Source organism: Sander vitreus, chromosome 1, assembly GCF_031162955.1.
Source record: "Sander vitreus isolate 19-12246 chromosome 1, sanVit1, whole genome shotgun sequence".
Classification (NCBI taxonomy): domain Eukaryota; kingdom Metazoa; phylum Chordata; class Actinopteri; order Perciformes; family Percidae; genus Sander; species Sander vitreus.
The window spans coordinates 21,089,835-21,104,980 of NC_135855.1; the positions used below are offsets into that span (position 1 = coordinate 21,089,835).

Below are 15,146 nucleotides of genomic sequence, written 5' to 3' on the forward strand. Positions count from 1 at the left end.
ACAGTAACTTTTAAATAAAAATCAACACATTAAGATCATCAGAATCGAGCATCGAATCGTTCTAGAGAGAATCGCGATGCATCTAAGAATCGATTTATTTCTCCCACTCCTAGTGTATGCAGTTGTCAGACATGGAGCTTGAAATGTAAATTCATGAGAGATAATGAGGGGATTAACATGTTCAAGTTTGCAGTTGCTAATAAACTTCTGTCACAAATGTCAGGTCTTCTTTATGTCTTGTGGAGATGTAGATATCATAGCATGCCCCTTCATTTTACACTTGCTCTTTTTAACCAGTGCATCATGGGACATGTGATCCATATAAGCCATATGTAAAAGGGAATGAAATCATGTGATTCTGCAGCAAAGCCATTAATAGACAGCTGTGTGAAAAACGCTAAATTAAAGTAGTACCACAATACATTCAGCACACTGCTGCAAACCTATGGCTGTAGGAGTGTATTACATGGACAAAACTGCTGCAGTTATTTTCAGTATCTGACCAGATAAAATGACAAACGGATCGGTACATGGTTTGTGGCAGCATGCCACAGACAGGTTGGCAGAGCACATATGTTACCACCCCAACACAAAAAAAACATGCATAAGCATACGTATGTATACACAAACACACACATGTATCCGCAGTGCACATACTATCACATAAACTGAAAGAAAAGTAAATGGAGTGGGAAGAGGTGAAAGGGATTGAGTGGGTGGCAGTGGGAGAAAAAGATGGAGAAAGAGGCAGAGGGAGAGTAGGAGTGAGTGGCACATGGCTTTTAGTCTAAAAAAAGATGAGCATCACGAAACCAAAACCAGAATCTGGATTAGCTAGATAAGGAAGAGGAGGGGGATAGGGGAAGGCTCGAGAAGAAAATGTAGGTTTCCTCTGCACCGAAAATGGTGCAGATGCACACGCTCGGTTTCATGCTCATAAATGTCCTCCAAAATATGAATACTGAATGAGTGTGTGGGTAGAAGGAGAAGAAGGAGAGAGCATGAGGATGGGAAGACAGAGGGTGAGATGGAGATAGGAGATGGGTGAGATTCTTTAGGATGGACAGAATGCTGCTGTTGTGTAACAGAATAGGAAGAGACAGGATCCTTAGAGACAGCAGGAGCAGAGCCAGGGATGTGACAAATGCTGGAGAGAATCTTGATCTGAGCAGAGTGTAACACTAACCCAGGCAGAAAAAGAGAGAAACTGGAGCAGATGGATGTGTGACGGAGAGCAGAGGAGAGGGGAGAGTTTTGGGAATGTGCTGCAGTCATGCCAACCGGGCATAACCACAGCATTTTCTGTATACATTCTCAGTAGCCTGTCTGTCCAGGATTGTGCCCAACTCCTCTTCAGTCTGCCTTCACTGTCCCCCTGAGCAAATATTGTTCCTTTCTTGCTGATTTCTATTGATTCTGACACCATAACAAGCTACCTGTAGGACAGGGGAGTCACTGAATGCCTGAATGTGTGCCCACAGAGCTTCTCTTTAATAATAGTTCACCAACTGATTGTGCAATAGTTGTATGCGCCTTTACATATAACCCCAGGAATATCGCATGATACTGATATGAATCAATCCTGTCTGAAAACACACAAGACTCCCACGTCTGCATATGGTCTGTCAACTTTGAAACCGAAGCCACATCCTTACATTTCGTGTGTACAGACAGCATGAACGTAAAACTTACATTCTCCCATCTATTTTACATTCACCAAATAAAAGTGTAGCGTGAGTATTCACATCCCATGGATCAGCACAGGATATCCATACTTGCTTCACAAATTAAATGTGCTGCAGTGAATGTTGGATGCATCCAAGATGTATTCAGGTGCTGAAGTGAAAGCTGGAGTCTGTTCACCTGCGTCTTGTTGGACACACCTTAATTTACATAGATTTTCTCCCAGTATGTGTGAGTATGCTGTGAGTTACAGTGTGTGTGAAGAGTGGTGGATGTATCACCAGGAACAAGTAAATAATTGCACCACTATTGACGCATGTGCATACGTGTGTTATATCTGTTGGCTTAAGATGGATATAATTTGTGTAGGATGTATTTACTGTCTATTGAAGCACACCATAGGAAATGCATGATTTGACAAGAAATAGCATCAGCGCATTCCAACTTGGGATGGACATCCACAAAAACACAGTTTTAGAATGTATCACTACGGTGGCCGACGGGCAAACGCCCTGCAACTTAAGAAAACGCGCAAATAGACAAAACGCAAGCAAATTAAGAAGACAACTTCATTAATTTAATTAGTGCCTTTTTATTAGTCGGGTATGGCTACAGCCTGGAGAACTCCATAGACTGTATATTAAATTCATATTATTATTATTATTAATAACAATGTATTAATAATATACAGTCTATGCTCCCGTCTCATGCCCTCCCGGCTGGTGCCGTCCCTGTGCATCGGCTTTTCAAAATAAAAGCTTGCGTCTGGTCCGCTATGTCTTCGTACTTTGGTGTGTTGGATGTTTTTGAACTAAACAGTACGGCAATCATGCTAATGAATACAATAACTTTTTCAGCAGATGTCTTACTTACAACACGTTGGAGTTAGCAAAGCAGTTTTGTGTTTATATGTGCGAGCGGGATTTATTCAGTTTGATAAATCCCACGGTAAATTGGCTGGTTTACCAAACAGGGAGGGACTATAAATCCTGTCTGTTTTTTGTATTTCAAGAGCGATTTGCTCCACAATATGAATACAGATTGATCACTTATTTTGTTGGTAACCGTTGTTGTATAATCACAATATTACACATGAGGAGGCCTACACTTCAGTAATGCGCCTTTCGGACCTCGAAATTAAACCCTCTCACGTAATATGGCTTAAACAAATGTCAACGTTAAACGCTGATGCAGTTTTAAATGTTTTATCACCACGAGTTTACAGACGTCTCTGCTGATTGAGTATCACCTGTGACCGAGACACACCCACCAAACGAGAGAAAACATATCTCAAACATAGACTTAATATTTACAGTCTATTCAATTGCTCTCTCTCGCGCTCGCTCTCGCTCTCCCCCCCCCTGTGGGGTCGAAAATCCAGCTGTTCCACTAGCTGCTCCCTCTAGAGGCCTGGAGAACTTCCATTGTGTAATCTGGATACAGCGTTTTTTTGTTGCATTTGTTTTCTGGGTTTCTGGATTTGCAGCGCGTTTATGTATATGTATCTTTTTGCATCGCTTCTTTTTTCGGGGTTTGCGTGCTTTTCTTTTTGCAGCGTTTTTTATTTGCAGCGCATTTATGTATTTGGTTGTGTTGTGTGCATTTGCAGTGCGTTTGCTGAATGCTGCACGTGTCGTCAAATTAATGAAGTCGTTTTCTTAATTTGCTTGTGTTTTGTCTATTTGCATGTGTTTTCTTAAGTTGCAGGGCGTTTGCCCCTGTCGGCCACCATATATCACCCCCTTGACAACACAAAAGGGGAACAATGTTAAATGTTTGTAATCAAGTGATGCAGAATACACAACCCACTGCTACACTGGGGCAGCTGCCCTATTTCAACCAGGCATGCTTTTTAGTGTCAAACTAAATGTGTATATCTGTGGAAAAACTGTGTGCGTGCGTGTTCCTCTTGAACTTGGCTAAAGCAGTGGTGATAAATGGAGAGGTTTCTCAGAGAGAGAATGTGATAGAAAATAAAGAGGCTGCAACGAACAAGCTGTGTGCTACAGCTTGGCTTGATGATGCTGCTGCTGTTGCTGCAGCAGACGTGACTGAGATGGAAGAGTAGGAAACACCTGCTGCTAGTAATACCCGATCAGCCTACTGTCTTTAAAACAAGAAATATACAACTAATGTTGAGTTCAGATGGGGGTTGAGTTTGCGGTTTGTTCAGCTTTTAGATTCAGGTCCAGCATCTGTATCTACCCCAGGAATGATTTATTGATATATTGACCATGTTCTGTGTAGACTGAGTTTTTACCTCTTTATTAGCAAAGGTAAATACAGGTGCTGGTCATATAATTAGAAAATCATGAAAAAGTTGATTTATTTCAGTAATTCCATTCAAAAAGTGAAACTTGTATAATGTATACCATGGTCCTTAAACCAGGTACTGGTAGCTTTGGCACTGTGTGCAGGTGCCAAGTCCTGTTGAAAAATGAAATCTTCATCTCCATAAAGTTGGTCAGCAGCAGGAAGCATGAAGTGCTCTAAAACTTCCTGGTAGACGGCTGCGTTGACCTTGGACCTCAGAAAACACAGTGGACCAACACCAGCAGATGACATGGCACCCCAAACCATCACTGACTGTGGAAACTTTACACTGGACTTCAAGCAACGTGGATTATGTGCCTCTCCTCTCTTCCTCCAGACTCTGGGACCTTGATTTCCAAAGGAAATGCAAAATGTACTTTCATCAGAGAACATAACTTTGGACCACTCAGCAGCAGTCCAGTCCTTTTTGTCTTGAGCCCAGGCGAGACGCTTCTGACGCTGTGTCTTGTTCAAGAGTGGCTTGACACAAGGAATGGGACAGCTGAAACCCATGTCTTGCTTACGTCTGTGCGTGGTGGTTCTTGAAGCACTGACTCCAGCTGCAGTCCACTCTTTGTGAATCTCCCCCACATTTTTGAATGGGCTTTGTTTGACAATCCTCTCCAGGGTGCGGTTATCCCTATTGCTTGTACACTTTTTTTCTACCACATCTTTTCCTTCCCTTCGCCTCTCTATTAATGTGCTTGGACACAGAGCTCTGTGAACAGCCAGCCTCTTTAGCAATGACCTTTTTGTGTCTTGCCCTCCTTGTGCAAAGTGTCAATGGTCGTCTTTTGGACAGCTGTCAAGTCAGCAGTCTTCCCCATGATTGTGTAGCCTACAGAACTAGACTGAGAGACCATTTAAAGGCCTTTGCAGGTGTTTTGAGTTAATTAGCTGATTAGAGTGTGACACCAGGTCAATATTCAATATTGAACCTTGTCACAATATTCTAATTTTCTGAGATACTGAATTTGGGGTTTTCATTAGTTGTCAGTTCTAATCATCAAAATTAAAAGAAATAAACACTTGAAATATATCAGTCTGTGTGGAATGAATGTATACATTATACAAGTTTCACTTTTTGAATGGAATTACTGAAATAAATCAACTTTTTCATGATATTCTCATTATATGACCAGCACCTGTATGTGTGTACACACCGAATGAAGACATACCAGAATAGCTAGATTGTAATATCATTTAGTGGTAAAAAGCCTTGTGTAATTAAAAATAAAATTATTGTGGATTTTACTAGGCTATATCATGCAGGAGATGCATCAGACAATTCGAAAGCAAACATTCTCAGTAAAACATTACTAATTCTGTGCTGCATGCCTGTGCCTTGTTTGTTTCATGTCTATGTCACAGACAAAGCCATAATGACAGACGGGGAGCCCTGTCATTGTTGTTGTTGCATCACGTGGGTACGGGCCTGGGCCTGGCACACAGTAGCACACAGTGTGGAGCACAAAAGCATTGCTCACATGCAGGAATATGTCAGTCTTTTCACAAAACACATGTCATTTGGATTGAGACGGAGTCACTAGCTCAGGATGAGAGTCAAGAGATTGCATGACTCATGCCGAATGCAGAAAGCACTATCATAGCAGAGTCAGGGACTGCAGCTCAGCCTGGAGTTGTCTGTGTAGTAGAGGTGCCCTAAAGGTCAGGTTTTAGACATTTTAGATGCTCTTTTGATCTCAGGTTAAAAAAACAGTAGGGTGTGTGTGTGGGTGCCAGCTTCAGCTTCAGGGGACTGGAACTGAATGTATTTATTGCTTTAGGAGGTTTAAAAATACAAACTTGTTTTTAAAATGTCAACCTCAGTAACAACAAAGTTTCTTTACTATTCCCTCAACATTAAGAAGGGATTGGCTCTGTGATTGCTTTTATTCTGACTGCGTCATCTCCTAGTAAATCATGGAGGGTATCATTTATATTATATGAGCAAAGCATATTCGTTGAATCAATATCCACAGTAATATAGAAATTGTGGTGGTGTTGTATTGAATAGCGAAATAACAAATTTGTGGTCATATTTTTAATTAAAATAAATACTCATGCAGGTAATGAAGAACTGCTTAGCTGAGTGCATCAATATGCTTTCAAAATTAAAAAAAAATGGTCATGCCGATTAGGGTTGCAAAGGGGCGGAAATTTCCAGAAACTTTCCATGGAAAGTTAAGGTGTTGAATTTTGGAAACATTCCAATTTGGAAACTTTCATGGGAATTAATGGAAATTATGGGAATTAATGGGAAATTATGGGAATTAACTGGAAATGTTGGGTAATTCATACAAACTCCATCTTATACAAACATAAATATAAACATTTTGTTTCGTAATAAGCAGACAGGCATATACAGTGAATACAAATGTTGAGTTATTCGTCAGTAGAACTTTGATATTCTTTCATTGAACAACAAAAAAACATGAATGTTGAATATAATAAACATATTCCCTATTCCCCCTCCCCCTCCCCAAAAGTCCTATTCAAGCAACTGTTGAGTTATCCTCAATAGCCTTGCAGTAGGCTAAGTAGTAGCCCAAACCATTGACATTGGGTTAAAAAAAAAAAACTCCCGTATTTTAAAAACTAAATATTGGCAAGTATGTAGTAGCCTATGCTGATTACTGCGTGCATGTCATTGATGAATATAGGGAGGACATTCAACTGAAGTTGCATTAAATCAGGTTGTTTTAACCAAGATTATGCTGCAAGATGTTTTTTTTTCCAACTACATTTAAGTTCCCTGTTATAGACTAACAGTATTATAACAAGCAATATTACAAATATCCAGTTTATTCCCATTAATTCCCGTTAATTCCCATATATTCCCGTTAATTCCCATGGAAAGTTTACAACTTTGAAAATTCCCGGAATTTTGCAACCCTAATGCCAATATGACAGTTTCTCACTGATCAGTGTCAGCATTATTCAGCACTATATGACGGGTCCCACTCACAACTGCTAAAAATTATTGATTTTACACTAGTGAGTGCACATGCATAAAAATTTCACTTTTATGAGGTTTTTTAACATTAATGTGAGTTCCCCCAGTCTGCCTATGGTCCCCCAGTGGCTCGAAATGGCGATAGATGTAAACCGAGCCCTGGGTATCCTGCTCTGCCTTTTGAGAAAATGAAAGCTAAGATGGGCCGATCTGGAATCTGCCCTTTATGACCTCATAAGGAGGAAGGTTACCTCCCGTTTCTCTGCTTTGCCCACCCATGAGAAAGAGAGAGACATCATGGCTTGAAAACAAGGCCACACCCCCCTCCCTCCCTCCCTCCCTCCCTCCTCAATAGCATTTAAAGCTACAGACACAGAAATGGCACATCCTAAGTAAAGCTCATTGTGGGACTGGCTCTAGTGGCTTTAATTCTGCACCAAGACTGAATTTTGGGAAAGAGACTTCAGATACAGTATTAGGGGACAACTAAGGCCTATATAAAAGCATCCAAAAAGCAGCATGTCATAGGACCTTTAAGTGTTAGGCTAAGTATTTACATGTAGGACGGGAAAGGGTTGCATGAAACAAAGGGAGAGGAGCCATGCCTTGCTCATTTAAACATCTATGAATCCACAGAATGCTAAAAGCCAATTTACAGCAAGGTATTCAGAACCATGGTATGTACTGTATGTAGACTAGGCCTTGTAAAGTGAAAATATGACACCCAGTAGTCTATATTTAAACTTTGCTGTATGCTTGAATGTGCGGGATAGGATCCCAATTGTTGACTGATAGTGTCAAGGCTTTTTCTTCTCTTTTTGGCCAGCTACTTGTCACGCTGTTTGGATTTGCAAGGGTATTATCACAATAAAATCAAATGTTGATTGGTGGCTTGAGCTATTGATAATTATGGCTTTTTGAGTGAATTGGATGCATGCTGTGAAAGTAAAATAGGTCAGCTATGTCGGTCAAAAAATGTCTTCTTGCTGTGTGCAGGTTTTAAAATAATCAGTATGTTGTACGTCAGTCCAAGTGTGTCCAGTGAGGCGTCCTTAACATCGTAACATTTTTGTGTTTTTGAAAGAAAATTAATTATTGCACATAATAAATTATGCTGTAATCCTTTTTTGGGGAATTTGATTGGGCAGCATTTGTGTCATCATTGTCAAAGGAATGTGGTATTTCACGCTAACCAATTTACTTATATCATGCTGTGTGTCTTTATTTTCTGAAGATATGCAGTTTTCTGATGGTAAATAATTTAAAGAAATAAAATATCTATTCCTTTCTGGTTTACTCCCAAATTATAAATTGGTTAAGGAAGTAAAGTTGACTATAAAAGCACACGTAAACATGCAACTCAGTCAGTGCACCACAGTTTAAACTCCCTGTAAAGGGACTAGAGTTGAATGTAAAGTGTAATGATCTGTTAACATTTCACTGTGGTGAAAATGATCTAAGTGCATCTTCTAATGTCTCCAGTAGAAGCTTAACAGCACCACTAATAGGCTGACATCCCCTGGGTGATAGATGGGAGAGCCCTGAAGGAGGCAACTGGTGAGGATGTGGGGTTGAGACATGTACTGATGACCAGAGTCTTCCTCCATGAAATGAGGCTAGCAGAGCAGATCTCGCCAGAGGTCAGTGCTGATTAGTTGTACACAGAACTGATTACAAGAATAATAGGCTGGAATTCGTGTATGTCACTGTGTCGCTTGATAGATTACCTATACTTAGATCATTGTGCGTAATGTGCTTTTTAATTCACAAAAGGGAAGGTTGATTTAGGGGAGGATTTAAGTCTTATCTCGAGGACTGGTCACAGCTGTACTTATCCAAGTAATTTGCAGCAGGACATGGATATACTGATCATTAAAGGGAACATTTTCTGAGGTGTTCTTAGCACATTGATCTCCTCAGAACCTTGGGAGTGATCAATCGGAAATATTGACTGATGTCACAATCTGTGGTTACAATTGCTGGCTGCCTCACAGTGGTCTGAAAAGTGGGAATATAACCTGGATACAGATTGAATAAATGCAACATAGTCCGGCCTGCTCACGGTGTTGAAAATTATTTGTGAGACTACATTACCAAACAAGACGATTGTGACTGTTAGCTGATAATGATAAGGGCAATAATAACAGTGTTTGTCTGGAAGCAGTTTAGAAAGTCCTTCATGGGTTATAACTGATGAAATTATTAATCGATTAATCAAAACAATAGAAATGTATCTTTTTGTTTATCAAGCAAAACATTCTGTGGTTTAATATTCTTAAAAGTGCGAATTTCCTATACCTTCATATCAATGTAGAGAACATATCTTTGGACTGTTGGCTGGCCGGCCAAAACTATTTACAGCCATCACCTCAGGCTTTGGGTTATGGTGAAGGGCATTTTAATGAATTTTTAACTTTCTATAGATTTGACTGTTAATAAAAAAAAACAAGAATCAAACAATAACATTATTGGACAGATCATTCCACATTAAGGATATCTGATTTCATAGTAGTAGAATTCAAAATAATAATTTAGAAAACGGATGGGTGCATGGACAGATGGAAGAAACTGAAACCACGTATAATAACTTGACTGAGTAGATCAACACTTTACAGTGCAAGGTCACAGTGTTACTTTCTAATCCCATTTAATTTATAATTATGTCATAATGTTTTTTCCAATGTTGAGGTCTCTGCTGGGAATTTAAGCCACATCCTAACCACAGGCCTGGAGGAGTGTGCTGATAACAGTATCCCTGGAGATCTAGAGTGCACCTTCTGCATTTAAGAGATCTGCTTGATTTCCCCGGCCTGATTGTTTTGGCCTAAATTAGATTTTGAGGGAGTTCAGATGCTCCCTTATATCTTTTCCCATCTTTTTCCCCCTCCCTCCTTCCTCCCACTGTCCTCTTTAATGTTACTCCAACCCAGATAGAGTTTTACAAGTAGCTGTGAGGTGACTTCAGTCACATGAACCCATTCACATGCCCTTGTTTTTTTCACTCTCTTGCATTACCTCAAAGCTGAGGAGCCAAATAGCCTGAAATTAAGAACTGGAATCTGCAGGTCAACAGTCGTGCCACACCTAATGTAAATTCCTCAAGTCTCCTCTGATGCTTTGGCTTTTTACGAATAATCACAGCAGGTACCCAAGGTTTATAACGAGGTAGCGTGAACAGGTTTTTCTTCCAGCTGATTGCACTGTGAATCCATCCTCTTTGGTTAAAGGTCTGCCAATCAGTGAAAGCACCTGCTGTAGTGCTTTGGTTGGAAGGAAAGCCTTCATACTGTCACTTCACTGCTCTTGGATTGACCCTTCTGCTTTTGCTGCAGTTAGCCAGTTGCAATCACCTGCCAACACAGCACAGGCTAAATTGCTGTGAAAACAATTTTTGTGTCACTAAAATATTGAAAGAGTTAGTTGTATTGGGCATAAATTGCCGTGTAATATTTGTGCCCACTCCATGAAATAAGTTTTTTGGTGTGTAACCAAGTTATTGTTCTGCAGACAGACAGCTTTTTCTTCTACAGTTGCTTAGCTGGATTTTTACTGGCAGCTCAAACTGTCACCGTATAAAATAGCATGTCACTTTCCATACTCTACTTTAGTCTAGGAATGAAATGACAAGCATGCACATCTTGACACTGCCTGACCGCCACAAGGAATAAAAAAACATTACTATACATTCCAGTCTAATTTCAATAGACGGGTGCAAAACTTGCAACAGGAACAAGACACATAATGTCAAGAAACAAAAGTGTTTCCACATTAAGTTGTTAATTGTGTGCCAGTACTAGTCAGTAGCTATCTTGGTCCAATCTGAGTTCAATGAATGCACAATTGCACATCACTGTCTCTTTTTGACCCACTTAATAAGCAACCCAGATCTTGCAACTCCTGTTTTTTCCTCATTTTCCCACCAAATTGCCTCAGTCTACAGTTACACCCATTGTGGAAATGCAGATCACTGCACCTTTTGCTGTGGTATTTAAAAGGAAGGTCTTGTCTTGTAAAATCCTACATTTACCTTTTGACTAGGGAATGATGCAACTGTCCCTACCTTGTGGGCTATTTCATGCAGGCACGATGTGAGAAGTGGGACTTTAACAACTGTGATGACTGTGGTATTTAAGGGGAAAACAAGGAGGGGGGCTGCTAGTTTCTCAATAACTAAAGAATGTGAAAAAAATGTCTGATACAATATGAAAAAGCAGAGGAGTGCTGGATAGTAACCAGCAAGAAATCTTGATCTTAAGTTGTGCTGCTTTATCTTTTATAGTCAACAGTTTTGGCATGATGGATGGCATACTTTTTTTTGATGGAATTGAAAAAGCTGTTCTTGAGCTTTCAGCAAATATGCAGGAGCAGCGCACGATAAAGGCTGTATCAGCCTGTATCGGCACCAAAAGGCCTGCATCAGCCTCTCAGTGGCTCCTTCTCTCCCAACTATTTCCTCCCTACCATTCCTTTTACAGTTCACTTCAGCTTAGCCCAGCGGCAACTTGAATAAACTCAACAATGCTTTTCTGAGAATGAACATAGTGACTTAAAAGAAGTTTTTTCACGTGTCCAAAACCAGCGTGGTACCATCATATATCAAAGCTTGTCTTTCTTTTTTTCATTAAGTGGTGCATTTTCTCTGCATCCCTTCACGCACTATAAGTCTCATCTTCTCCACATCCCATTATCTTTCACTCGCTTCACTGTGCAAGTCTATTTCTGTTATAATCCCTGCAGCCCTCTCTAAGTTTAAGTATAGAGAGTTTAAGGAACAGAAAGTACGAGCTTTGAGCAAGACCTGTTGAGACATCCATGCCAGTATACATGTGCTCTGTTTGTTCATCCTTGTTTGTTGTTGTTGTTTGAAGCTCATCATGTAAGATTATGATGTACAGTATGTGTAAACCTTTTAAAAACTAACTGTGGAGAATTGAGACGAAAAAAAAATGTTGCAAATGGTGTCCATTGTCCCTGAAGTTGTATCTCTCCCCTTGGTCTTCCCACAGGGCAGTGATGCCTGGCATGGTGATGTTTCGGCGGCGCTGGTCAGTTGGCAGTGATGACCTGGTGCTGCCTGCCCTCTTCCTCTTTCTTTTGCACTGCATCTGGTGAGTCACTGTATTGATTTCTCTGCATATATATTTCATTATTAATATATCGGCGTATCTCGGCAAGAAGATGTACAGTATATTCCTTACCGTTGGCTTTCATTCTCAGGTTGGTGGTTCTGTCTGTGGTTCTGTTCGGCCTCCCCTATGGCTCAGAACAGTCCTGTTCTGTAACGCTGGTGGACCATGGCCGAGGGTACCTGGGCATCCTGGTCAGCTGCCTTATCTGTGAGAGCGCCATCATGTGGTTGAGCATGAGAGGCAGCATTCTGTACACACAGCCCAGGGAAGCTGTGCAGTATGTCATCTACATACGGCTCGGTAAGACACACTGTTTTTTTTTCTTCTTCATTTAAACAGAATTACCTTGAATTTACTTGATGCTTATGAGGATTACTTGTGGTTCCAAGTCAGTTTTGACTTGTTTGACTCTCTTTCCAGCTATTCTGCTGGTCGAGCTAGTATATGCTGTGGTGGGAATTACCTGGCTTCTCCAGTATTACCAGCCATGCTCTGATGTCACTGCCAAAAACCTGGCTTTGGGTGAGTGAATAAGGATATAAAGGGAGTTCAAAGGGGTTTGTTATACTTGAATATGAATGATATTTTTATATTCTCTGCAGGAATCGTTGCATGCAACTGGCTAGTGATATTCAGCGTTTGCATTACCCTCATGTGCACCTTTGATCCTACTGGTCGGACTTTTGTCAAACTGAAAGCCACCCGTCGGCGTCAGCGCAACCTCACTACGTACACTCTCAGGTATTAACAGGCACTTTGCTTCTCTATTTCGGTCTTTGTCTCTCATTTTGTCTTGACACCAAACTCGACCAAAGCACAGCATCCAGGCATACACATTTGACCTGTTTTTTCAGTCTTGACCGTACTCCTTTCCTTTTTCGCTCTATTAGACACCGGCTAGAGGAAGGCCAAGCCAGCAGCTGGAGCAGGAGACTTAAGTTCTTCATGTGCTGCACAAGAGCCCAGGATACCCAATCAGTGAGTCACAACACACAGTTACCCTTTTTATTCTCTGTGGTAAAAGTAAACCGACAGGAATGAAACCAGAAATGTGTCAGGCATTGTAACGTCCAGTAAACCAGTCATTAAAATAAGCCCTGACAGGATAAGTCAGGTCTGTGACACAAAGGAACTCACTGCTCATCTACTTACCAGCAACATTAAGAATTTCATATAAAATATGAATATAAAATTATTTCATTTCAGGCTAAATCAATTAACAAGCTGCCCGCAAAAAAGTCAGTCTGCATAACTGCAGTCACATTACTTCTAGTAACTGCCATTTACTAGACTGGAATGCAGAATTGAATCCATGAAAGATTGCCATCAGCTTTTAATTCAATTTTATTTTTAGTGTCAAACAGGAGTTGTCTCAGGACACTTTACAGATAGAATAGGTCTAGACCACACTATCATTTAAAGAGACCCAATAATTCCTCCCCAAGATCAAGCATTTAGTGTGACAGTGGCAAAGAAAAATTTACTTTTTACAGGCAAAAACCTCAGACAGACCCTGACTTTTGGTGGGCGACCATCTGCCGCTGCCGGCTGGGACACAGAGACACTGATACAGATATACTTGAGAAATGTGATTCATAATAATTATCTATATATATATATATATATATATTATAACAGTGGCAATTAAAACAATAAACATAGAGCTGTGACTAGAAATAATAGTAGTAGCAGTGCAGGGCGTAGCAGGGTGTCGGGCAGGACCATGGCAACAGTCCAGTGTATTTTTTTCCACTGACTAAATTAAAACTAGTACTTGAGAAATACTAAGACATGCTGTCCTCAGTGAGGTACAAATCTTGGTACAAATCCACTGGACATGACAAACCCTCAGCTTAGTGTCCTTTTGAAGCGTTCAAAATATCGTTAAATATATAGTTATACCATATCTCCCTACAATGACATACATGAATACAGACTTGGTTCTGTCAAAGTGTGAATTACAGTAATCAACAAGGAACATTGACATTAACTATCATTTACTGAAACGGAGCACAACAAGCTAGAGGGTCAGACAGTTTAAAGGTTGCATGATGAAATGAAACCTCCTGTAGTTCAATCGGGTTTAAATTTCTGTGCTTTGCCAACGTGTCCTGATATCTGCTGCTCTACTGTCCAGGATGCGTATTCAGAAGTGGCCAGCCTTTTTGCAGAGTTCTTCAGAGACCTGGACATTGTGCCTAGTGATATTATTGCTGGCCTGGTACTTCTCCGCCAGAGGCAGAGGTCTAAGAGATCTGCTATCCTGGACCAGGTATCACTGTCTATAAAATTATATTAATGTCTGTAGTTTTGTGCTTGCGTAGGCATGTGTTGTAATGAAAATAGCGTTTCTATTCTTCTTCTTCTTCTTCTTTTCTCTTTTCTCTCTCTCTCCTAAGGCCAACAATGACATTTTAGCCTTCTTATCTGGAATGCCTGTTACTCGTAATACTAGATACCTGGACCTTAAGAACTCGGTGAGTTTCTATCTCTGTGATAAATTAACAAAGTGAAGTTTGTGTCTGTCTGTGTGTGTTCACTGCATGTATTAATCGAAAATGAATATTTGAATATCAGGATTTTCTAAATGTGTTATAATACTCTTATTCCTCAGCTGTTCTGACTTGTGTTTGTGTGTGTCCATCTGTCTGCCTCTCCCTCTCCCAGGCCGAGATGAACATGTACAAGGATGTCTGTTATTACATGCTCTTTGCCCTGGCTGCATACGGTTGGCCCATGTACCTAATGAGGAAGCCTGCCTGTGGGCTGTGCCGCCTCGCCAGCTCCTGCCCGTAAGCACTTAAACATATACACCCGCACAATTTTGATCTATTTGGCTTCTGTGCCTCTTGCGCCTCTCCAGTGCAAGTTTCACACTTGCCAAGTGGTAACCCACTGAGGCAATACCACTCTAGTTAGACTCAAGCAATGTCGAATTAATCACATTCTCTTACCACATCACCTGCACTGGGATGCTAGATTATATCTCTGCAACCTTCCCTTTTTCCTCTTTTCTCTTGTTTTTGTCCAACATACTGTTTTACAAAACAAAATAGCCATTTATC

At 40.5% G+C, this 15,146-nt stretch overlaps 1 protein-coding gene across 1 annotated transcript in view; it reads left to right on the forward strand.

Annotated features, from left to right (window-relative positions):
- Window positions 1–15,146, forward strand: part of dagla (diacylglycerol lipase, alpha) — a 35,236-nt gene that overhangs the window by 3,981 nt on the left and 16,109 nt on the right. The window contains exons 2-9 of the mRNA XM_078247747.1: window positions 11,959–12,060; window positions 12,170–12,381; window positions 12,502–12,603; window positions 12,684–12,822; window positions 12,972–13,059; window positions 14,219–14,353; window positions 14,481–14,558; window positions 14,749–14,873. Coding sequence (XP_078103873.1) covers window positions 11,966–12,060; window positions 12,170–12,381; window positions 12,502–12,603; window positions 12,684–12,822; window positions 12,972–13,059; window positions 14,219–14,353; window positions 14,481–14,558; window positions 14,749–14,873 — 974 coding nt within the window. The 5' untranslated portion in view covers window positions 11,959–11,965. The remainder of the gene's footprint in view (window positions 1–11,958; window positions 12,061–12,169; window positions 12,382–12,501; window positions 12,604–12,683; window positions 12,823–12,971; window positions 13,060–14,218; window positions 14,354–14,480; window positions 14,559–14,748; window positions 14,874–15,146) is intronic.